The sequence below is a fragment of the Myotis daubentonii genome, chromosome 7 (genome assembly GCF_963259705.1).
Source record: "Myotis daubentonii chromosome 7, mMyoDau2.1, whole genome shotgun sequence".
NCBI classification, from domain to species: Eukaryota; Metazoa; Chordata; class Mammalia; order Chiroptera; family Vespertilionidae; genus Myotis; species Myotis daubentonii.
The window spans coordinates 32,513,666-32,540,085 of record NC_081846.1 but is presented as its reverse complement, the minus strand read 5'-3'; the positions used below and the strand labels follow the sequence as shown (position 1 = coordinate 32,540,085).

Below are 26,420 nucleotides of genomic sequence, written 5' to 3'. Positions count from 1 at the left end.
GCAGTTTGCTAAATGGGCTCAGCTACTTCTGAAGAAGTACAGCATTTCTCCCCAGAAAGACAGAAGGACCTCCCCAGAATGACAAAATATAAGGATTAAAAGGTATCCAGAAGGGCCTTCTACAGTGCCTACCTGTGTCACTAGACGCAGTGATGGCGAACCTTTTGAGCTCGGCGTGTCAGCATTTTGAAAAACCCTAATTTAACTCTGGTGTCCTATCACATATAGAAATTTTTTGATATTTGCAACCATAGTAAAACAAAGATTTATATTTTTGATATTTTATATATTTAAATGCCATTTAACAAAGAAAAATCAACCAAAAAAATGAGTTCGCATATCACCTCTGACACGCGTGTAATAGGTTTGCCATCACTGCACTAGAACATCTACCCACCCAGTGGTTGGTTATGAGTTTACCTCTTGAAAACAAACGGAGTCAGTCTAATCCCTTCTTAATATCATGTCTCAGAATGGTAGAGACAGTTAACAAAGCACTGCAAATCTTCTCAAAGATGGCTTATCTCATCACTAAAACTTTATTAAAAATCTCTGCAATTATCTTGAATAAGTATCTTTTCAAGTCATAATTAATGTAACTCAATACACTGCATTTTGTAGGATACTGAAAAACACTTGGAGTCTACCTGTACAATGCAGGAAGTTCTTCTCAGTAAGTATAAAGACTGCAAAAGAGGTTCTATGTTGGGTCCTGTTTCTAACCTATTAGTATGCAGGCTCTTAAGAAGGAAAAGGGGGATGGAACTAATTAGAAACAATTTCAGTTTCCCCTTTGAAACCTTGTTTGTTCAATTACAGATAGCTTCTCTAAATTCCTGTTCTTCTCACTCCTTCCTTTGCCAATTTTTTTCCAAAGGACAGTCCATACAAGTTGTATCCACTTCACCACCACTTACACCTGCTACACTGTGACTTGCACTCCCACCCCTCCAATAAAGCTTCTCTTCCAAAGATAGGCAGTGACATAAAGTCCCCAAATCCAGTATTTTCCTCATCCTCATCACCCAATCTCTTAGTAGTGTCTGACATTATCTACCCTATTCTAAGGTGAAAACGTTCTCCTTCCTTCATTTTCCTGCACTCTACACTTGCCTCTGAAGACTTTTCTCTGGCTCCTCTTTATCCTCTAAAAATCGGAATTACAGCTGGGAAAAAAAAACACAAACTGAAATTACCCAAAGTTCTGTTCTCTGTCTACTTTTCTTTTCATCCCTAACAAGTATATGTAATGTTTATATTTTAATTCTCTGGCCCTAAATTCTTCCTATCTTTGCAGTCCCTTACTCAACTGCTTTCTGGCCATCTCTACCCTTTTCTCATTAACACCTCAGAATCAATATTCAAAATTAATTTATCCTCTCCCCTTCCAAATGTGCTCCTCAACTTCTACTCTTTTTCTATTAATGGTAGCATAATTCTCTCAGACACCTCTCTCATCTTCGACTCTTCCCTTTCCCTTGCCCTGATATACAAGCAATGACTATGTCCTGCCAAATTCTACTTTGAAATCTTATCTGCCACTACCTCCCTTTACAGGTGCACTGCCTCCATCATAATGACTACTTGGGAGCCCAACAGGTCACACTGAACCCACCTGTCATCAAAACAATCTACCCTAAGTACATCTGTCAAATCCATGTTTCCCACCATTCTCCTTTCACACCTCATGCTTCACCTAAATAAAAACAGGAGCTGGTTCCTGCCCATGCCTGGACCAGCCCTGCTTCCTCGCTTTAGCTTTCACCGATTCTGAGGTGTTAATGGGAAATTAGGTACAGCTTTCACTGTACCAGAATGCCCTTTCCCAATTCATCTAGCTACATCTACCTCCAAATTCTACTTATTATTTCAAGACACTTGCTTCCTGAAGCACTGCAGGAGTGTACCAGTCACGAACTCATACAATTCTTTTTGCCCTAGATTATTAATAGTACACATAGTTTATCTCCCCTAAATCCAGAATTTCAATCTTCAATGCCTATCTATGAAGCTTTCTCAAAATACACATTTTGACCCCATCCTAAAATTTCAAAATGTACAAGTCCCACAGTGCCTGATATATATAGCAGAAATTCAAATATGTGCTGAATTCATTCATTCAGCTTTGTTCTAGACCAGCCGTGGGCAAACTACGGCCCGCGGGCCGGATCCGGCCCGTTTGAAATGAATAAAACTAAAAAAAAAAAAAAAAAAGACTGTACCCTTTTATGTAATGATGTTTACTTTGAATTTATATTAGTTCACACAAACACTCCATCCATGCTTTTGTTCCGGCCCTCCGGTCCAGTTTAAGAACCCATTGTGGCCCTCGAGTCAAAAAGTTTGCCCACCCCTGTTCTAGACACTAAAAGGAAATCCTTGGTTCAAGCCCTCAAAATATTAGTTTATTGAGCAAAAAAAAGACAAACAGATCTTTATAATACTGTATTGCTATTTTGGAAATGTTGTTTAAGAAACAAGGCACTTAACCTAGCTTGGAAAGATGAGGTGGGAGAGTGTGTCAGATTCAGAGAACAGCACGTGCTAAGGCACAAGGCAAGAGAACACAGCACATTTCAGAACCTAACAGGCTGTGAAGCTGGTGAATAGAGTACAAAGGAGACACAGACTAGTGCTAAAACTGCATGAAGGGAAGCAGAAGCCCAATCGTGCAAGATATCATAGGCCATATTGAAAGGTGTGAATTTTTTGCCCAGCTGGTGTTGCCCAGTGGTTAAGCATTGACCCATGAACCAAGAGTTCTCCAGTCTGATTCCCAGTCAGGGCACATGCCCGGGTTTCAGGCTCAATCCACAGCAGGGGGCAAGCAGAAGACAGCCAATAAATGATGTTTCTCTCACCAATGTTTCTATCCCTCCCCCATACTCTCTCCTTAAAAATCAATAAAAACATATTTAAAATAAAAAAAAAAGGTGTGCATCTTTATGGTGAATGAATCAATCAACCCTTCAACACCAGGCCTTACAATGTCATTTTTTAATATGTACAAGAAACATGGAAATATTAATATTGCTTACTAAGGTATATGAGCAACTTAAAATCAATATAATAACACTGGAGGAGATATACTTTAAGCTTGCTTATTCTATAGCAAAATTGATGGGAATCCCACAGATTCATGAATGTTCTTTCTGGCCTCTTTTGGAACAATGGCAATTTGGTATGTCAACTAGAAACACACATAGCCTTTACATGAAAGGAAGGTACCTGTCTGATATCAGAATCAAACTACTGCAGAGGACCACAAACCCAGTTTGCTCAACTGATACCAGGGTGGCTATGTCATAACATCCTAGGAAGTGAGACTCTGGAGCTCCACCCTTGCTTCCTCTAACTGCGCTTTGATAAATTCTGGGATGGACACGTGGGAAGCAGAGTTCTACTAGGTTTACCAGTAAAATAATGTGTTCTAATTATCTACCATTGGAAGCAGTTCTAGGAGGCATAAGCAGTAACCTATCTTACCAGTCAGTGATAAAGTCCCTACTTTAAAGCAAAATCTTACTTTAGCTTAATGACTCTCACAAATACATACCATCCCCTCTGCTGGGCATTTTGGTTGGCAGACTATTTTCCGTCCGACTCTCTTCTTCAGTTTTTTCCGTCTGCTCAGTTTTGGGTTCCTCTTTTTTCTCAAACTGTGGTGCTTCCTGAGGTGGATGATCTGAAGGAGTACCTGGTCTAGCAGATGATGTTAAGATTTGAGGTGTTTCCTCACTAGCTTCTGTAACATGAAGTAATCTTAAATTAACAATTTAGGAAACTTCTGGTTTGACAGATAAAAAGGTAAAGACAAAACTGCACCTTACCAACTCCTATTCTCTCTGTCTTCTCTCCCTCTTTCTTATTTGCCTTATCAGGTTCTTTGGCTTCTTCATTATGGCTACCCTCAGAGTCAGAGCACTCCTCCCCTTCCTCTACAGGCCGGAAGTCCATCTCCTGCTCTTCTGGAATAGGCTCTTTCTGTACTTTCTGTACCAAAAAATAAAGCCAAAGGTTAACAGCATATTTGGATTTGGTAGAAGGTCAATGCCTGTCATGACATTTAAACCAACTTCTTACCTTTAGAGAGAGGAATGCTCCAGAGGAGTCAAATGTGCCCATTTCTTCCTCGGCGTCCTCTAAGCACCATTCAGGCAAGCTGTCCCTGTCATCGTCAATGCTGCCACTGCCAGTGCGCACCCTTCGGTAACCCCGTTCTTCATCCCGATCTCGAAAATCAAACTCAAACCTTCGCCGTCGTTCCATGTGTTCCCGCCAGCCTGCAGAACGAGGGCCATCTGGGATCAGGAGGAGGACACAAACCTTAGAAAAGTTTTGTGACAGTATTGGAAAAAGAAAATAATAGATAGGAAATAAAGGAGAAAACTACAACTAAAAGCAAATTCAAATACATCAACCTACTAAACAAAAAACTAGGCAAACTACATGAAGTTCAGAGCTCAGCACATGTAGTTATCTTCATTAAGTACCAAGCCACAACAGACTCTAAAGCTTTTAAAGATACATTTAAAACAAATAACTTTTAAAGGACGCTTTATTCAAAGTATAAACTTTTAATGAGCTTTAGGTATCTGACTGAAATGTTGATTAACCTACTCCTTGGTCAGACTTAGCACTGCATATTTTTCCATACCGAAGTCCATGCCTTCCTTCTGGCAAGTCTGTGAAGCATTTTCTTTATTTTCCTGAAAGTATCGTTCTTTATGAATAAGACCAGCTCCCTATGACAATTCGCATCAAAATTATCATGCCTACCTACTAGTGCCAACATCCCATTTGTAATTCTGATTCCCAACAAAAAGTCATGGAATTACAGCACTGGCAGCTTTCATAGAGATTTGATATAGCCCACTATCATAATTTTATAATTTAAAAAAACTTCTGACAGAAGTAACTTGCAAATGGAAAAGCAGAACTAGAATCCAATTCTGCATCCTCTACTGCTTTTCCACAATAACATGCTTACTTTCCTTTCCCTTCTCTCATCTCTTCACTCTCCCTAGGGAGTTATTTCCGTATAATATCCCCAGGGACATTCCTAAATCCACCCTAGCATACTGTTTATTACATCCACTGTCCAGCAGAAAAAGAATGCCTAAAAATAAAATATCCTAGTTGAAATATATTTTTCTAAAAAAGAATGGGAAACCTTGGTAAAGTCTGACAAATCTGAGTCTAAGAGAGTTAAAGAAAAAGGGGGGGGGGGGGGGAGGCAGTTTTTAACATATTATAATTTTCTATCCTTGACTGCTTTCTCTGTGGGAAATACACACAAAAATGAGGCCAAAGCAAAATATTCTTACCACTGAGGTTCAATTTGCTAAACCTAGCAATCTAAAACTCAAATTGAAAACCAAAGGGCAAAATGTTAACATGCCAAATACAGGTAGCATTCTGTAAGCCACTCACAAAACGGTAAGACAACATTATTCCACATTCCCCACCCTTTACTTACAACAAAACACTATTTACGACCTTCTATGAAAATGAAGGAATTTTATACCGAGATCACTTAAATGTAAACCTAGAGTCATTGCTCAGAAAATGTGTTCACGATCAAATGCTCGTTTTCAGAGTGCACTGTCTACTGCTGTCATTTCTAAACTGCCTGTAAATATGCACTATGATAGGAATAAATCCTTCTAGGCCTCTGGCTCACATTTTCCTCTTACTGTGTTTCCTAAGTTCAGCTCTCAGAGTGAATGCTTAGCTGGCCTAATGCCCCATCTCCACACGTATCCAGTTGTGCACCCTAATTTAATAAAACTAGATTCCATAACATGGTGGTCTTATCAACAGTAAAAAAAAACAAAACATTTTATTCATGAAAGTTAATATAGCAGATAAGGTACAGCTATAGCTTAAGACTAACCACTGCTTTAAAGACCTTACATTAGAACTAATTTATAGTATTTTCACAAGATAAAATAAATCAAAATCATTATATTTAAAATTTTAATCAAATCTTAATGAAAGATTAACTAAAATCCAAGAAATGTTAAGAGTAACTTACAATTGATATAATCAGATTTAATATGCTGGTTTGAAAAAGTGATACTATTCATTTTTTTAAATGCATATTTAGAGTGGTTGTTTTGTTTGTTTGCCCCAAATCTTTATCTTCCCCAAACTATATTTAAAAAATATTAAACAAATAATAATAAAAATTTAAAAATAAAAATATATAAAAAATTTTGGAAAACTGTCAAGTTAATTACAAATAAAACTAATGTGAAAGTCAAATATTGAGAAAGATTTAGAAAAAGAATATATATTCAAAATCTAAGTTACTGGTTGAGGAGGTTTGATGGTAGAATATAACACTAAAATTTTACTTTGTTCAACTCCCTTTAATAGAATCAACATCATTCTTTTGAGCTCAGAATCACTGTTCATCTTCCAAAACATTCACCTTGTTTGTTTTTGATCAGCTGGAATTTTTCTTCTCGCTCAGCCCAGATCCTGTTCATTCTCACTGAATGCTTGTTGGGAACATAGTCTACAAACCCTCTGCTAACAGGCAAGCTCAGCACAAAATGCAGATATGCCCTGAAGAGAACAGTAACATTTGGTTGCCCAGGACACAGACTGGTGAGAAGTGCCTAGAAAACTATGATGTAAACAATGCCCACTGATGACAGAAAACGCACCCAAGAGGCAGTCATGAAGAGCTGGGGTATAGCATCCCAACTTTATCCAAAGATTGACTTCATCAAGTTTCTACTTACCCACACAAGTCCATAAAGCATTCTAAATGCCTGTTAGAATATTTACTTAGACCAAGATTAGTGCTACTTGATTTTAAAAAGTAAATGGAAACAGTTTACATTATTATAATGTCCTCTATTTAAAGGTAAGCTCTCTTTGCATGTGGTTGATAGATAAAAATATTAATAGAATATTATGCACGTGAAATTCAAAAGACAAGTACATGGTCTCTGTATGCTTCAGTTCTGCATGACCCCACGATTCAAGCTACAGTGCATCTGATTATCATGAGGTGTGGGATCAGCACTTTGGCAGGGGATGAACTCTGACACAAAGCACCAGTGTCTTCAGTTACCAGCATATCTAATGTCAGGGAAGAACAGTTGGAAGCATTCTTAGGAGTCAAACAGAAGAACTTATAAAACCACTAATCACTACTATTCTCTCTCCTTTTTTAAAAATTAGAGGGACAAAAGAATGAACTTTTATGTTTTTGACCTGGGTTTAAAGTTTATTCTTCAAATAAGCACAAACACATTTTCAGGACAAAAAAATTTGAAAGAATAAATCCTTTCTTGCACAGGGAGAAAAAAAAATTGTAGGGGGAGCACATGTCCCTAATTATACATTTATTAAGTTTTAAAGCATGATGAAAAAGGTCTGAGAGATTTAGAGTTAGACAGAACCAAATGAAACCATCTCTCAGTTGTGCAGTTAAGGGCAATGCTTCCTGTGAAACCACATTATTTGCCCCAGAAAAATAAGAGTGATTTCAATCAAATAAATAGATCTGGAGTATTTTTATGTTGAAATCTTTTGTAATACTAAGACTGAGTGTGATGACATAAATAATGACTCCATTTTTTTTTTTTACCAGTTTATCTTTTCCACCTATTACCTAACAATTTCCACCAAATACTCAACAGAATTCTTACCAGGACTATGAGGCCGCCACCTCTCTCCATCCCTTCTTGATCCAGCTAATCGCCATCCTCCATCTTCATCTTCTCCGTTTTGTTCTTCTCTAAAAATACGCCAATTGTCACTTTCCGATCGTATAAATTCATGCTTCCTCCCCACTGATGTTGGTCCACCTTCCTCAAAGTTTGGTCTCCCTGTAAAGAAAATAAACATGAGCCTTAACCAGTGAGAATTTTGAAAACAGACTTGACTGCTCAAATAAAGCTTTTCTGCAAATGTGTCCATTTCAATGTTTAGGCAGTGTAAATAAAATAACTGATATATGCATAGATTATTAGACACATTTCTTAAAGCTGAATGTTCATAGACAGTGCAAGTATTTTTTTAAAATATATTTTTATTGATTTGAGAGAGGAAGGAAGAGGGAGAGAGAGATAGAAACATCCATGATAGGAGAGAATCATGGACTGGTTGCCTCTTGCAAATCCCCCACGGGGGATCGAGCCCACAACCGAGGCATGTGCCCTTGTGCCGGGGTCCAACCCCAGCGGGTCCAGGGGTCCCCAAAGGTGTGGACGGAGTCGGCGAAGAAGGAATGACACGGAGACAGCGTTCAGTTGATCAGCAACCTAGCCAGGATCTCTAGCCCGGATCTCCAGAGAGGTTCTGCTTCGGATCTCCAGCGAGGTTCTGTAGCCATGTTCCCTCGCTAGGTTCTCCAGCCAGGTTCTGTCCAGGCTCTCCAGTCAGGTTCAGTGTCCAGGTTTCAGTCAGGTTCTCCTGCCAATCTCTGTAGTCAGGTTCAGTCCAGGATCCCTTGCCATGTTCTCCCGCTAGGCTCTGTCTCTAGGCTCCGAGGCCAGTCCCTCTCCAGGATCCTCCGGCATGCTCTCGCCAGCGAAGTTCTTCTGTCTCTAGAGAACGTTCTGTGTAGGTTCTGTGCCTAGGCTCTGTCTCTCTTGGTCCTGTCTTCCAAGCCCTGTGTTCTCAGTTCTGTGTTCTGAGTTCTGTCTCTTTCTGTCTTGTTACAACTGTATTTATACCAGTTGATTCAATCCTATCAATCTCTATTACAAAGGTTAGGGCGTTTCTTATCTCCATTCCAGGGAGAAAAGATTATGTAGTTTAAGCATGATTGTTTGTAGTTAAAGGGATTAATTACCCGCCTGGCACTTACTTGAGGGGTTTTATTCCCTCCCTAACTTCAGGGGAAAATCCCTACCTGGGGATTCAACCTTTCTTGGAGAGGTGACCTTGGTTAAAACACAGCGCCAAGAAGGTGAACAAACATATTAAGAACCGTATGCCATATATGCCAGGTCCCTTGAAACAGCAAGGATGGACCGGCTACCGGCACCCTTGACCGGAATTGAACCTGGGATCTTTCAGTTCGCAGGCCGACACTCTAGCCACTGAGCCAAACTGGCTAGGGCATTTCTTAAACAAAAATAGATACATTAAAAAGAAGGGTATGCAATGAAAAGTAAATCAACCTTCCCCTACATGAGACCCGCCCCCCTCAAGTTTCTTATAAAGTGTTCCCCAAACTGTCCACAGCTATACTTATGCACATATATACAGATCCCTCATTCACACTACATACCACCACCCTCAGAATGCTATGCATGTAACCAATGGACATAAGACACTGGGGGGTAGGGGAGGCCAGGGGATTGTCAAGGGGGGTGGGGGGGAAGGAGACATATGTAATACTCTTTGTAATACTTTAAGCAATAAATAAATAAATAAATAAAATAAAATAAAAAGAAAAAAAAGAATGCTATGCATGTTGTCTTATACCCTTGCTGTTTGCACTTAATCATGTATCTGGGCAATCCTTCCTTAACCAGCACATAGGTGCTCTTTTTAAGTCATATAATATTTTAAATTATATGCTATAACTTAATCTAATCAACTTCTACTGGTGATTCTGCCCAAACAAGATAACTGTAAATGTCCAAAACAGATTGTAAACTCAAAAAAGTAGAGACTATGAGCTATATATAATATTTCATTTATTCTAGCACCTAGTACATTACAGAAATACAACAAATTGCTTTTGAACAGAATTCAAAGCTAAGTTATGTCTAACCTGATGCAACTCAAGAGCTACATTAAGGATAAAAGACAATACTAAGTAAACTATTTTCTCTTTAGTTTCCATTGCCCTAGGAGCAGTATCAGTGAAGAAATTGCTTCGGCACATGTCTGAGATATTGCTGCCTGTGGATTCCTCTAGTATTTTTATGGTTTCCCATTTTATGTTTAAGTCCTTTATCCATTCTGAGTTTATTTTTATGTATGGTGTAAGTTGGTGGTCTAGTTTCATTTTTTTGCATGTGTCTGTCCAATTTTCCCAACACCATTTATTGAAGAGGCTGTCTTGACTCCATTGTATGTTCATGACTCTTTTGTCGAATATTAATTGAGTATAGTGGTTTGGGTCTATTTCTGGGTTCTCTATTCTATTCCAATGATCTATATCTGTTATTGTGCCAGTGCCAGGTTGTTTTGAGAACAGTGGCTTTGTAATACAGCTTGATATCTGGTATTGAGATCCCACCTACGTTGTTCTTCTTTCTCAGGATTGCTGCAGCTATTCGGGGTCGTTTTTAATTCCAGATGAATTTTTGGAAAGTTTGTTCTAGGTCTGTGAAATATGCCATTGGTATTTTAATGGGGAGTGCATTGAACCTATAGATTGCTTTGGTTAGTATGGATATCTTAATGATGTTGATTCTACCAATCCATGAACATGGTATGTTCTTCCATCTGTTTATGTCTTCCTCGTGATCTCACTCATTTATGGAATATAATGAACAACATAAACTGATGAACAAAGATCCAGAGACAGAGAAGCATCAATCAGACTGTCAGACCTCAGAGGGAAGGTAGGGGAGGGAGGGGGTAAGGAAGAGAGATCAACCAAAGGACTTATAGGCAAACATATAGGCCTAACCAATGGACACAGACAACAGGGGGGTGAGGGCATGAGTGAGAGGGGATGGGGGAAATGTGGGGATAAGGACACATATGTAATAACTTAATCAATAAAAAAAAATACTAAGTAAACTAAATTGGTACTTTCAAAGGACAAGACAATTCTAAATCGTGCAAATTCTTTAGCACCATCCCACGTGCGCTAACATATATAATTCACAACAGATTACATAAAATCTGAAATTTAGTTGAAAATCCAGAACATACACAGATGTCCTCAGTTTACAACAACAAGAGTTACATATTCTCTCAGTGACAACCTCAATTCTTTTCACTGAACCATTCTAAAGGGGGGGGGGGGGGGGGACTGTACAGTGGCCTCTGAAAATGAAGAAATTTCATTTTTTGGTCATCCTCTTATAGTTCATTCACATTAAGATTCAACATCCTATTTGCCCAAATGGTTGTTAGGTTTTTATCAGATATTATTCTTAAAGACTTAAGATTATTTTAAAGGATAAAATAACTTGGAATGGGGGTACAATTATTTGCTGAGCAAAACCTTACCAACTGAGCCACATATCCAGGGCTTGTGTATATATGTGTTTTACTTTTTTAAAACTATTTCTTCTCCAAAATAGCTGTAAAATGGTATGCTAATTTGGCTCAAATATGAATTTTTCATATTATTTACTGACTTTATTTCCTTTTATGTGAATTGTTTGCACTTTTTTCTAAACTAACAGCTTCTTTACCTTTGTAACTGTCAAGTCCTACATATACTTTTCATATTAGTATCTAGGAATAAGAAAAATATAAAGACAGAATAGGTTTTAAAAAAAGTAGGGAAACAACAGGAAGAAAAAAATTCTAGCTTTTCTACTTACTGTAAACTATCTTGTAGTTCTCAACCTGTAGGGAAACCTGTATCACATAAAGTTTAATGATTACTTATGCCATTTCTTGTACCAAATGGATTGAGAGGGAAATTTTGAAGCATGCTACCAAAAAAAAAAAAAAAAAAAGAGATCTTGGAGTCACTAGACCTGATTTTATTTTATTTTTTTAATCAGAGAGGAAGGGAGAGGGAGAGAAAGATAGAAACATCAATGATGAGAGAATCATTGATCGGCTGCCTCCTGCACGTCCCCCTCTGCCCCCACTGGGGATCAAGCCTGCAACCTGGGCATGTGCCCTTGACTAGAATCGAACCCGGGACCTTTCAGTCTGCAGGCCGATGCTCTACCCACTGAGCCAAACCAGCTAGGCTAGACCTGATTTTAAATTCTGACTCTAATTCTGATCTCTACACCTTGAATAAAGAAGACCCAACTCCTAATTTGAAAGAGGGTCTGTATGGTCAAGTGTCTCAGTGAAACCACCTGATTTTATATAAACACTAGCCCAATCTGGTTAGAAAAATTCTATAACAAAGGAATTCAGATTTTGTTATAGAGTGCCTGTTTCCACAAAGTAATTCCTAAAAACTGTATTACACTTTTTGGTATATCAAATATTACATAAGAACTAAAAGCAATAGAAAGATATACGTGACAACTTTTCTGGTAAACAAAGGAAAACCAGAATAATATAATTCTGACATGCCAAACCAACCCCATATGTAAGTGCAAGGTAGGTGGATTTCCACCTTCAGGGATCACTGTCATTTTCAAAAGAGAAGGGTGAAAAAGATTCAAGAATTTTTAAATGGACTCCACTTATCTCCTCCCCCTACCTTTTTATTAAAAAAAAAAACTTATTGAATTATAACATTCGTATCAAAAAGTACACACATCATAAATGTACAACTGAAAGAGTTTTAATAAAGCAAATATATCCACATAACTGCCACCTAAGATTTAAAAAAGCAAAAGAATACCAGGATCTCTCAAAAGTCTTCATGTCCTCCCAATCATCAAAGTCAGCTCTTCCCAAATTAAGTACTAGCTTGATTTTTATACCCAAAGATTAATTTGCCTGTTTTTAAACATTTTTATAAAAATAGAATATTCATTAATGTCTAGCTTCTTTCATTGGACATTAAGAGAGATTCATCCACATTGTTACAGACAACAGAAGCTTTTTCTTTTGTGCTGTTGTATAGGATCTCACTGTATAAATAGACCACAATATATTATTCTTCTGTACTGCTGGTTTAGGTTGTTTCTAGTTTTTTGCTATTATGAATTGTGCTGTTATGAACATTTGTAGATATGAAATTTGATGAGTATATGTTTGCATTCTGTTGGTATTTACCTAGTAGTGAAATTGCTGTGTCATAGGTATATTCAACTTTAGTAAGTAGTACCAAATATTTTCCCAGAGAAATAGTATACTTTATCATTTTTTTGTGTTTTACTTAAACCTCCATAAACATTAATATGAGTACCTTCTCTGTGGACAAACACAACTGAAGACATAGGACTGAAAATAAAGAGACTTAGACATAGCACCTAGCCTATAGGTCTACAGTTCAAGAACACACAGTAAATAAATGACTTGATACATTACAGTTTACAAAATACATTGATGTGTTTATATGATCCTTGTAAGTAAACACGAGAGTTAAGTCAAACACTGTCATCTCTATTATTCCTATAAGGAAAGGATACCTGTAGGGAAGTTTCCCAAAGTCACATAGCTGAGTAGTGACCAAATCAGAAATAGAACATAGGTGTCAAACTCCCAACCCAGGGTTTACTCACAAGTTAAACCCATCAGGAGCAGCCAGAAATTCTAGAAAAACTAAAGTAGAAAGAGAAATATCTTGGATCTAAATCTAATAAACTCTACAAGGGCAATAAACATACCATGCATGGAACAACATGGGGACAGACAACATCTCTAAAAGGGGGAAGATGAAACTAAACTTATTAAATGTTTAGCAGAAATAATATATACCTCTGAAAAAAGTATTAAGACCAATTTACTCAATGTAAAAACTTCACTCTAGAAATTAATTTGAAAGGAAAAAATAATTTCAAGCACTATCTAATAAAATACACTTTCCAGTCTGGCTGGTGTGGCTCAAGCAGTTGAGCGTCAACCCAGGAACAAAGAGGACACCAGTTCGATTCCCAATCAGGACACATGCCCGGGTTTGCGGGCTCGATACCCAGTAGGGGACATGCAGGAGGCAGTTGATCGATGATATTTTTCTCTCATTGATATTTCTCTCTCTAACTTCTTTCATTGGACATTAAGAGAGATTCCTTCGCCCTTCCTATCTCTCTAAAAATCAATAAAAACATATTTTAAGAAATTAAAATATACTTTCCAATTATTGCTAATGCAACTAAAAATTACACTGTATACAAAAATTGATCTAAAACATTAAAATAAATCCTTTATAACCTAAATGATTACAACAGACTTGTACTTGTATAAATCTGGGTGGAGAGTAGAGGTGTCTGAGAGAACATCTGTATAATTTGAGTTAAAAAAATATTTGTACAGGGGTGGGCAAAAGTAAGGATGGAAAAAAACATGCAGGTTATGATTATTACAACAGCTTTGTTAACTCTGTTTTGTGTACTCACAATGATAAACCTACTTTTGCCTACCCTGCATATTACTGATATAATTTTAAATTAAGGATAAATATTAAAGTCATTCATGGGCAACTTAGAAGATAATATCTAAAGTTCCTTTCATGTCTAAATTATTCTAGGATTCCATACTGACCATGGCTAAAATGAGTGAGGGGCACCAACATGGCCTTTCTTAGCATTTAAAATCAAAGTCTTCCTCCTTTTATAACATCAGCATTATGACAAAATTGAGTAACCAAATATTTTAGTTGACTTCTTTTAAAAATCTTAACAGATTAACTTGTAAACAAGATGATTTTAAAGTAAACGCAATTAAATAATTTGAAAATTAATGCCTGCACCAAATATTTCTAAGCTAGTCAATAAATGAGCTCGGGGGGCTATGAATCCTTGAACTGAAAGCACATATGCACTGGCATGTTTTTTCTTTTTTTTCAGGGAAAAGGGTCTAAGGCAGCGGTTCTCAACCTGTGGGTCGTGACCCCTTTGAGGTCAAACGACCCTTTCACAGGGGTCACCTAAGACCATCGGAAAACATATATAATTACATATTGTTTTTGTAATTAATCACTATGCTTTAATTATGTTCAATTTGTAACAATGAAATTGGGGGTCACCACAACATGAGGAACTGATTAAAGGGTCGCAGCATTAGGAAGGTTGAGAACCACTGGTCTAAGGTTTTTGTCAGAGTCATAAGGGTATCTGTGACTTCCAAAAGGTAAACACAAATTTAAAATGTATATTTTTCTATTCAACATAACACGACCATTTTTGTGAGCAAAGTATATTGTGTAACACGTTTGTTCTTACATCACAGTAATTCAAGATGTATAAAAGGTACTAAAATACAAAGGTACTTCACTTCTAAATAGTTTCCTCAATGGCAATGAATACTTGTTTCTGTCTTAAAGTATTACTTCTCAACAGGATTCTTCTAAAAATAAAATTAAATTAAAACACACTATTGGTTTTAGTCTGGTCTAATTGAGTGGACTTCCTAAGGAGAAAGAGCAGTAAAAGGGCACCTGTGTGCATGTTTGACACACAGCCAAACATGGTGTTTATGGAAAACTTCAGATGGAGCAAGGAGGCTCCCAGCCAACAAAATCTACAGCTGTGAGACTTGGAACTTACAAGTGCCCAAACTCCAAAAGCAAAAGTGGAATTATGGGACAGACTTTGAAGCTTGTTTATGTGAAAATTTTTCTAGCGAGTATTGTATTCCTCTATTCAGATATATATTCTCTGATCAACACTAAAAATATTTTCTAATGCTAGAGAAACAGTAAAAGGGAATCCCATCCAGTTGTTAGTATCTACTTTTTTTCCGCAATTACTTGCAAACAAAACTCATGGTGGCTAGAATGGAGTAGGTTAAATTCTATATCCAGAGATTTGCAACTTTTTTCCCATCTTAACCCCCGAAAGGAAACAATCTGCTTCTCTGGTTAGCATGGGTCCTGAAAACACAGCAGCTCCTGGCTAGAAGGAAGAAACAAGAGGGGCTGCAGCATATCAGAATCTCTTTGAAAAGGCATCTCATGTGGTTTGATTATGCTCCATATCCCTAAAATCTTCTTGCTCAGTCCCCTGCTGGTATACACGCAGACACTGCCTGAAATATCTGGGGAAGACGATCAGAAGGTGAGCTCGAATGCAGAACTGGAAAGACAAGTGCACTACGTAAGGAAGAACATTGGAGCTAGGGCTAAAGTTTTGAAGTTGGGAGATTATCTGCATATAGGCAGGACACTGCACTCCACTAAAGTTTTTGTTGTTTTCAAGTACAAGGCGGCACAGTTTGGGATTATATACTGAATTACTGCAGCCAAAAAGAAAAAAATCCAACACCTTCAAGGACAGAGAACTGAATTTAATAAAGAATAACCTACCTGGTCTTGGCACCTTGCTTAATCATTAAAATTTGAATAAAAAATAAATAAATGAACAGATATCTAGCATATATATTCATTCACAGATGTTTTAGAGCTATCTCCAATCAAAATCACTAATTCTGTTTAGACAGGAGGGCCCTGTGTATTAGAATGAAACTGGCATATCATCTGTTCCAAAATCAGTTTCATCTCAGCTAATCGGGCAACTCAACCAGAAATGAATTTAACTGCTCAGGCTATTATAATGGGAGTGCTGTGCTCCTGAGAAGAACTCCAAAGCTGATTTGATCTACATTATCCATACAGTTAGCAATTAGGAATCACCGTGTAGAGACCCTAGCAAACTTTCAAATTATAGAAATCCAGAAACTATTACACTTTTTCACTTGAGACAGTTCTTGATGATCATTTTGCCAAATCATTTTTGCCTCAATACAGGGGCGGGCAAAAGTAGATTTATATTTGTGAGTATACCCAAGTTTGTTCTTGTGTTATTAACTATTAATTGTTTTATCATTCTCCATACAAACAACTGTAAACCTACTTTTGCTCACCCCTTTATTATGGAAAGAGGCTTCTAAGTTTGGTAAAATCCTTAACTATCTTGCTTGCTATAATGTCTATTCAAGACACATGGCAGATACACTCCAATACTTCTGCTTTTTGAAAGGCAATGTTACACTGTATTTACTCTGGCTTAACTCCACCCCTCCCCCCCCAAAACAAAACAAAACAAAAAGTTAACTGTCAATTGATATAAAGTATAATTCCTACCAGCACAGGCAGGAAACCAACATCACATCACAAGTCATTCCTTTATGCTTTTACCTTCTCTAGTTCTGAAGGTCATAGTTTCCAATGCTGTGTCTGAACTTGTATTGAAATGTTTGGCATTAATAAAACAAAGAAGGAATTAATATATTTTTTTTAATTGTGAGGAGCGGGGAAGGAATCTACAAAGGCGGATTTCACTTTCTAAGTAGCATTATATTGGTCTACATTAATAATTTTCCCAGCAGGCCTTCCATGATTTTACTTTGAATAATCGCAGCCTTTGTTTCTAAGATCCTCTTACATGTGACATTTGATCAAAGTTTTAAAATCAGCAGCTAATGGAAGTGGAGAAAAGTATTGCTCAGTAAGGCATTATATTATACAAAGCCATCCCACAGCTTATTTTAAGGTTTAAATATCACAGATGTTTCCAGCTAAACATTATATTGATGTTAAGTTAAATTTTCTGAACCCTGAATACTATGATTTACTGCATATCATCATATTTCTCAGGGAAACATCTCCTAAACACCACTAAAGCATGCCTTAAGACAACTTTTCAGTTTTCACACAGATGTGTTTTTTAAACATAAGTACAATGTACCAAAAAAGTTTATTCTTATTCAAGGTCTCTGTACATAGCCTTAAAAAAAAAAAAGTCTGCCTCCTTGCCACCCCCCAAAAAATATTTCAGGTAACTAAATTACCTATATTACTAGTTCTAGAGTTAGTGACAGCCATTCTGATGAGATGGTATATGAAAACTGGTAAAAATAAATTCATTAATTCATACTTAAAAGTCCCTATCCAAGGATATCTTCCCCAAAGAAATGGAGGAAAAAAACGATTAGTAAAGGAAATACTTCACACTTCAACATGCTATAGAAGGAAAGACGTCTGAAAAGAAATCTTGCAGGGAATTTTATCCCTTTGAACTTTTAAATAAATTCTTAAGTAAGATTATGCAAACTTACTAAAAACCGGTCCAGATTAGAGGGAAAAAATGCACCCCTTCTCCAAGTCAGTTCTGGAGGCTTTAACCAGAGTTGTTAAGGTTTGTGTTGGGTAAAGAAAGACCTCCTAATAAACCAGCATTCTTTTCCACATGATCAGAGCTAATTGGCCCCCCTGCAGACTAAGTGACCAATCACATCAGCTTCAGCTGAAACCAACCCCCAAGACATTATAAACAGAGGAATGTGAACTGTAAACCCAGTCCCAGAAGAGAACCTACAAACTAGACTTGTAGAGTAAATTACCTCATCAAAAAGGCTGACTTTAAAAGTTTCCTCAAGACCTACCTGTGCATATAGTCTGACCCAGCAAAAAACTGGTGAGTACATCAAATAATATTCATTCTTATTTCTTTCTTTAAAGGGGAACAGAGAAAGAAAATGCTGGTAAATAGGGATTGAGCTAGATATTGCCAATAGAATTTTAAAACATACATTAAGGTTCTTTATTCTTTTTCCTTAAATTTTTGAAATGGAATAATGGATCCTACTGATTGATCTTCCTAATTGTTTTATTAAATGTATAATAATTCTCCATTATAATATAGAAACGAGTAGAAGAGAAAAACCCTAAAAAATTTTTCAACAACTTATAACAAAATGTATCTTTTTCTTTTGAAAGGGATTAAAGAACCCCAAATGAGCATATAAAAACAAATGACAAAAAGAAAAACTTTTTAAATTTTTTAATCCATGAAAAAGTGATGAGTATCCTAATTTTAAATTTTGTTTTAAGCATGGATTAGTGAAAGTAGATGTTTCTGCAAATAAGAATTTAAAAGACTCTCTGAGCTTATATAATAGAGTTAGAACTCACACTGTTTGCCCTAATTATGGAGGAACAGGAAAGACAATTTTAAGACTGCCTAGAAGGTCTTAAAGTGTTTATACCAGATGTGAACAAATACATAGTAATACTGTAATCATTTAACATTTGTTGTTATAGTCTGTATCTACACTGTTTAATAGGAACTATACTAACTATATTACATGTTAATAAAAGACAGTTTTTAAGCTACAATCTAATGAGTAGAATAAATCAATTATTTTGATGACCAATGAAGCAGCCAAACTATCATTTGTATAAAGCACTATTTTTTCCACCAAAGAGTTTATAAGTGGGCAAAATTTTTATAGCCCACAGAGAGTGATACAAGCAAACCTTCCCAATCTTCAATTCTACTTTCTATTGGGATGATTTTATGAAAATCACATGAATACAAACCAAGATAAATACAATAAAAACAAACAAATTCATAGATATAGAGAACAAACTGATGGTTACCAGGTGGGAGGCATGTGGAGGAAATGGGCAAAAAAGGTGAAGAGATTAACAAGTACAAATTGCCAATTACAAAACTAGTCATAGGGATACAATGCGCAGCATAGGGAATACAGTCAATAAAACTGTAATAACGATGTATGGTGGGTGACAGATGGTTACTAACCTTATTGTGGTCATCACTTCATAAGATATATAAATGTCTAATCACTATGTTGTACACCTAAAACTAATATAATATTGTATGTCAACTATAATTTAAAAATAAAAATTTAAAAACACATTTGTGTGCCTACAGGGATATGAAAATTACTTGGAATTTAATAGCATAAACATAACATCTATTCATCAGACACTAACAGAGAAAACCTATCAGCTGAGGGAAATGGTAATAAGTTTACAAACATGTAGGGTTTTAAAGTATCATGTCATTTAATTCCCTCTTCTCTTTCCTTTTTTAATATAAAGAAGCCTGGCCAAGGGGATTGGGTGGCTTTCCCACACTGACACAGCTATGTAATCAACACAGCTAGAACCTGGCCAGCTTGATTCCCCACCTGGTCTTCCTAGTACTACATACAGTGAATACACGAGTCCAAAGAATAGAGTCATACAGGGTAATCTGTTAGGCGAGAATGAAAATCTTATTTCTCTCAACTATTCCACTCCGCAACACGATCTGAACAAGATCTAGCAAGAGATTGCTTTGCTGCTTTGATATTAGCTTTTTGACTTTCCTGTTCAAAGATTTTTCAATGTATATATAGTTATTTAGCTGCAAGAGAGAAAAAATAAAATTATAAAAGCCTAGAGCAGGGGTGGGAACTTCTTTTCTGCCAAGGGCCATTTGGATATTTATAACATCATTCATGGGCCATACAAAATTATCAACTTAAAAATTAGCCTGCTATATTTGGTTAAACATTTAATTAACTCACCCCTAATGCCTTGGCAGGGCCAGACCAAATGACTTCGTGGGGCTTTTATGGCCCACAGACGGGGTGTTCCCCACCACTGGCCTAGAGCATGAGTGCTATAAGTAACAATCCTGCAAAGGCCCAAATGAGAATAATTGTTAGCTATAGTATGTATAGAAAGACTATCTCCCAGGTAATGCATTTTATAACTTAACAAAGCAGGTTGAAAATCAAGAAGAATTGCTTGGCCTGCGTGGCTTAGTGGTTGAGTGTCGACATATGAACTAGGAGGCCACGGTTCGATTCCCAGTCAGGGCACATGCCCAGGTTGCAGGCTCGATCCTCAGTGTAGGGTGTGCAGGAGGCAGCTGATCAGTGATTCTATTATTGATGTTTCTATCACTCTCACCCTCTCCATTCCTCTCTGAATTAAAAAAAAAAATGTAAGAAAATCAAGAAGAATCATGTAGATTTCTCCCTACCCAGAAATTACTGTGAAACAAAAAGCAATCAGTGGTTCCCAAAGTGGAATAAGCACTAGTATAAAGTTCTGTGATGAGCATTTTCACACAGGCAGGAAGTAAGAAACAGTAAAGGACAATGCCATGGACAATATAGAACCATGCAGTGGTTCAGACATTCTTCAAGTGTCAAAATGTCTTTCATAAAATTATGATAATGTTATCATAATATTTTTAAAATTATTTTCTCTTCTGGCAAAATACAAATTTGGCAATGCCGTATAAAAACTCTCCTCTCCACGTTTTGTTTTAATTCTCCTAGTCTGCAGAATACTAAATTGACTATGTAATAATTCTGATTCTACTAATCTTCAAATCTTGCAAGGTGTCTTCCTTAAGTGAAAATATATTTTTGCCTGCAAATCACAGGTCTGAACCTAAGCAAGCATTCCTGAAAAAACAAATATTCTGTAGTGGCTCTTGAACAAAATTTGTCAAATAAAACTTTGTGTTTCTTTATGAAGGCTAACCAGGGCCAAAGAGACAATATAGCACTAACTCTGAACTATGGACTTGGTATGGGATTCACCATTACTTACTACCTTTGTGATCTTGGGAAACTCACTGTGCCTTACTTTCATTATCTGTAAAATGAGCATACTAATTGTACTTTTACTGTGAAAGTTAAAAAATTTATTAATTACAGTAAAGCAAATACTTATTGAGAAGGTACTCTCTCTCGCCAGGCATTGGCTATTGACTTCATATAAGTTAATACATGTGAAGTGTTTGGTATGATTCCTGGCACACAACAAACCATATATATATTAGCTAATATTATTAATCATTACTGTCATAAAATCATGTAAAAAGTTAACAATGGTTTAAAATGGATACCTGAGACAGTTAAGGGGACAAAAAGAGCATCTACTAAAGATGCTAAAACATCTGCTGTCAGACTTTTTGTGACTAATACCAATTAACTTGGAAAAGACTTTTATTTCACCAAACTCTCTAAATAGACATCTTCTTGTAGTAAAAAATAAAAATAAATTAACCAGCTGTGAAGTTAGACAGATTTGGTTAATAATTCAAATAATCCATAGCCCCCATCTGCCTGTGTACATTTCTTTTATCTGCCTGATCCTTGGTGACTTCATCTGAAAAATGGGATAAAAATGTCTATCTTGCTGAGATACCAAAGAATTAGAGGTAATGCAATACAAAAGCATGGAGCACAGTGCCTGTTTACAGTTGTTGTTATTATTTCCAAAAAGGCAGAGAGCAGGTCTCCTAAAACATTTAAAGAATCTAGCAAAATGAGTCATTAAATAGCTGTGGCAAGAAAAAAATATATACTAAGTAAAATAATAATAACAACTTGTTAGGAATAAAAAGTTATATAACATTAATGCCCTAAGTTTTTTAAAAGTTTATAATATGAAACTGAAATGGCTATCTAATCTAAATAAGTTCATCAATCATTTTAGTGTTCCATCAGTAACTAAAATCTGGAAAAAAATATAAGAGACTGTCTAATATCACCAATAAACAATAAATTAGCCTCAGGACAAAAGAGAAAGCAAATACCCAGCTGGGTAATGTTCAATTCCAACAACACAGGATAGGAAGAATCCAGTAAACCTAAGCAACAGGCTAAGTCCATATATGCCTCTAGTCCAATTAAGCAGCACTGTCCTTCATAAGACAGGAAGGACAGTGCCTTGCAATACTTCCAAGGGCATATACTTCTAAAGGAAAAAGCAAAGAAAAAGTCAAATATAACACCTACTATTGAACTGTAGCAAAGAAGAGAAGAGTATTTCAGGGGCAAAGCAGCATTTCCCATTCAGTACCTGGTAGCCTCTACACAAGTCTCAAGATGCAAAGATGGTCACATAGAAAACACACAGTATATTTCTACTCACCACACAGAGAAAAGAGAACCACTGATAAATACTGTTTACAGCTAAAAACTAATTATAGTATCTTTTTAAAATTGCCATTTGATGTACTAATGATTATTTTAGTTCATTAAACTTGAAGCGTTATTTTCTGGTTTATTTACCTTCAAAATTAATATTATCTAGGAATCTCTACCTAGAATTCCTTATTTTTCCAAGAAAATAATTCTCTATCCTATAATCTAATCAGCATTGAGAATATTTTAAGAGGGCATCAATTCATCAGCCAGGAAGGAAAAGAGTCCATGAAGATGGCCACAAAGTGGCAAACACAAATAAAAATTTAAATAACTAACTAAAAAGCATATGTTAGAACTATGACTCTCTAAAAGTTTAGTCTTGTCCTAGCACTAAGTTTGGTGTCAAAACATTTATAGACAGTTTAACTTCCAAATGATTTCTATTTATTTATACTTCTAAATGATTTCTATTTATTTACACAGAGAAACATTTTTTTAACAATTCTTATAATTATGGGTCCTCCATAATTATAAATCATTAAATAATTATGTAAAGTTTTTATTTACACATAATGTTTAGTCAAGTCAATAAATGCTCAATGACTGGACTTGTGCAAGAAAGATAAGGGGTGTTAATAAGCCATAAACCATAATCCCAACCTTTAGAAATTTTAAAATATACTTGAAAATGTTAAAATGCCAAACAATATTTTAATAGTCATTCTAGGAAACAATAAGAGCTATCCTAAGTCAAACCAGGATTAGCCACTTTATGTAAAGAGAAAAGAGACAGTGTCAGACTGGAAAAGCCTGTGCAACAGTCAAGAAAGCATTCCAAAGAAATTACATAGTGAATGAGGTCTCAGAATGTATTAACATTAACTGTAAATCTCTTGATTTCAAAGATTTACCGCCTGAGATGGATGGCAGCAATTGCAAGGTTAATGCTCCTCTCCTAACTCAGAGATACCGAAGGATGGTCACCAAGGATGGCCACAGCACACTTCAAATGGATGGCGCTCAAAGAGGTCTTGTCTATCTTCGAGATGCTTGGGGAATCCTAATGGACATGCGCTGGCGCTGGATGATGTTGGTCTTTTCTGCTTCTTTTGTTGTCCACTGGCTTGTCTTTGCAGTGCTCTGGTATGTGCTAGCTGAGATGAATGGTGATCTGGAACTAGATCATGATGCCCCACCTGAAAACCACACTATCTGTGTCAAGTACATCACCAGTTTCACAGCTGCATTCTCCTTCTCCCTGGAGACACAACTCACAATTGGTTATGGTACCATGTTCCCCAGTGGTGACTGTCCAAGTGCAATCGCCCTCCTTGCCATACAAATGCTCCTAGGCCTCATGCTAGAGGCTTTTATCACAGGTAATTGTTTTTGTTCTTAAAAAAATGTATGAAAGTTCTAGAAAGGGTATAGTCAGTAATTAGCAACTGTGCTATAGAATCATTTCTTTGCATTATTAGCAGGTAATGTCTGAGATTGAAAAGAGAGTCTAGGGACAAATGATAGGGGAGATTATAAGAAACATGACTCTATACTTAAATTTTACCTATTGGAACTTCTTAAGAAAAAAGGAACCATTATGACACTAACTTGCAGCAACCTCTTATGCAAAAAAAAAAAAAAAAAACTATGAAAAAATTTTCAGAGAAGCTAAATATTTCATTAAATAAGTGAATAAATATCAGCACATATTTTGACATTTTACCTAATGAAAGAATTTGATATTTTAAACTTGGCTAGAATTTTCTCCTCTGAGTTCATCTTTTCAACATTTATTCAATGCTAGTGAGTCCAGAGCACCAAAGTCAACATTGTGTGTATATAAATCAAGTATATACATTCTTAGCGAAATGCACTAGAAATATAGCCACAGAGATTATGAAATTTTGCTTAGAACGCAGCAACAAGTAGGGCTAATGTACTTTTTATAAGTGATATATACAAGTAAAAACAATTTTAAGAAAAAGGAAGAAACCCTGGTCTTAACACACTACCAGTAATAATCTGAGAAGGTAAGCAATGGCCATATGCAGAGTGATCTAGAATGAAGTCCCAGTGTGCCAACAAGTGGCTTCACAACCTGTAACAAATCACTTAACCTTTACAATAAGAGTTCTTAAACTGGATTAGCCATTAGATAAAATTTAGAGGATCTGTGAACTTACTTAAGAAAAACTTGCATCTTTTTTCACTAACTCCTAACTGAAATTTCATATTTCCTTTGATTATAAATATAGGCAAAAAACAGTAACATCAATAACACTTCGATGCAAACAGAAATCACAGATATTTTCATATTCACACTATACTTCAACATTACAGTACTAAATCCACCACTATATTTTGTTATTTAATGTACTAGTAAATCACACATAGCACTATAATACATGTTTTAAACATATTCAACCAGATTTCAATATATTTGGTTTTCTTTGTACATATCTTATTTGTATGAATGTAAAGCATAATTCTATAGATCTACCTGCCAAGAAGACCTGTGGCACAAAAGCAGTTAAGAAACTTTAATCTAATCTATAGCTCTGGGGAACAAGAAGGATGCACCTGAAAGATGCACTGAAATCACCTTAGAGCCAGAGTCTTCTTTTTTAAAAAAAAAAGTGTGTATGGGGATAAATTTCAAAGTTAAAATATTCTTTAGTGTATCTATGGTCCCTTCCCCACCCCAAATCATTCTACTTTGAATGTAATCTTTATGTAGGCTTGAAGTAATCTGCACTTAAACTGAATTTATTTTGTCACTTCTTTTTTTTTTTCTTAAAGGGCAGGAATATAGGAAATAACTATTCTTTGACTTTAAAACATACTAGAGGATAAAGTTTTAAATTTCTATGTAACAAAATGAATTTTGCTTATCCATTTTGAAATCATAATTTTTTTAAAAAGAGTATGTATACTTTCAAAATTTCTTCAGGCAAATAAGACTATTCAAATTAATGAGTTCAATTCCTGACTTACTTGGAATGCATGGCACCAAGAAATGTATTACCCATTTGATATACCCTTCTCATGCAGAAAACGTATTGTCATGTACAGTACTCATTCTAAAAACAAAACTTAATGGTTTCTAATTTAGGTGCCTTTGTGGCGAAGATTGCCCGCCCAAAAAATCGAGCGTTCTCAATTCGCTTCACTGACATGGCAGTAGTGACTCATTTAGATGGCAAACCTAACCTTATTTTCCAAGTGGCCAACACTCGACCTAGCCCTCTAACCAGTGTTCGGGTCTCAGCTATACTCTATCAGGAAAGAGAAAATGGAGAACTCTACCAAACTAGTGTGGACTTCCACCTTGATGGCATCAGTTCTGAGGAATGTCCATTCTTTATCTTTCCATTAACCTACTATCACTCCATTATACCTTCGAGTCCTCTGGCTACTCTGCTCCAGCATGAAAATCCTCCCCACTTTGAATTGGTTGTGTTCCTCTCAGCAATGCAAGAAGGCACTGGAGAAATATGCCAAAGGAGGACATCCTACCTACCCTCTGAGATCATGTTACATCACTGTTTTGCATCTCTGTTGACCCGAGGTTCCAAAGGTGAGTATCAAATCAAGATGGAGAATTTTGACAAGACTGTTCCTGAACTTCCAACTCCTCTGGTCTCTAAGAGCCCAAACAGGACTGACCTAGATATCCGTATCAATGGACAAAGCATTGACAATTTTCAGATCTCTGAAACAGGACTAACAGAATAAGATGTATTCATAGCACCCTATTTTTTAATGTATTAAATATATCCAGCCAGTTATGCAGCTACTTTTCCTTCATCATATCTCATGTTCTTTTTTTCCAAAGATGATTACATCTCTCTGATTACATCGAGCCTAAGCCCATAAAAAATGGCTGAGCTAACAATACACATTCTGGAAATATAACATTCTACTTTACGAAGTTTGTATCTGTGGTTATCTCCTAAAATCAGTGTATCTCACATGACAGATACTTATACAGAAATGTTGGTGAATTT

At 36.2% G+C, this 26,420-nt stretch overlaps 2 protein-coding genes across 12 annotated transcripts in view; one reads left to right on the top strand and one right to left on the bottom strand.

The window, feature by feature from the left end:
- GIGYF2 (GRB10 interacting GYF protein 2) overlaps positions 1–26,420 on the bottom strand; it is a 136,567-nt gene that overhangs the window by 44,584 nt on the left and 65,563 nt on the right. For 8 of the 10 annotated variants that reach the window (XM_059703543.1, XM_059703541.1, XM_059703547.1 and 5 more), the window contains 4 exons: positions 7,668–7,847; positions 4,084–4,301; positions 3,831–3,993; positions 3,557–3,745 (listed from right to left, as the gene is read on the bottom strand). In XM_059703543.1, coding sequence (XP_059559526.1) covers positions 3,557–3,745; positions 3,831–3,993; positions 4,084–4,301; positions 7,668–7,847 — 750 coding nt within the window. Of the gene's footprint in view, positions 1–3,556; positions 3,746–3,830; positions 3,994–4,083; positions 4,327–7,667; positions 7,848–26,420 lie in introns of those variants that run through there. The other 2 variants (XM_059703546.1, XM_059703551.1) reach the window with 2 other exon arrangements.
- On the top strand, positions 18,048–26,220 carry KCNJ13 (potassium inwardly rectifying channel subfamily J member 13). Of its 2 annotated transcripts, XM_059703570.1 has the most exons (4): positions 18,048–18,149; positions 23,319–23,441; positions 23,550–23,792; positions 25,526–26,220. In XM_059703570.1, exons 2-4 carry the CDS (start codon positions 23,333–23,335, stop codon positions 26,146–26,148), a joined length of 975 nt encoding a protein of 324 aa, XP_059559553.1. In that variant the 5' UTR covers positions 18,048–18,149; positions 23,319–23,332; the 3' UTR covers positions 26,149–26,220. The 2 variants fall into 2 exon arrangements, with proteins under 2 accessions (XP_059559553.1, XP_059559551.1); XM_059703568.1 differs by having other exon boundaries at positions 23,319–23,792.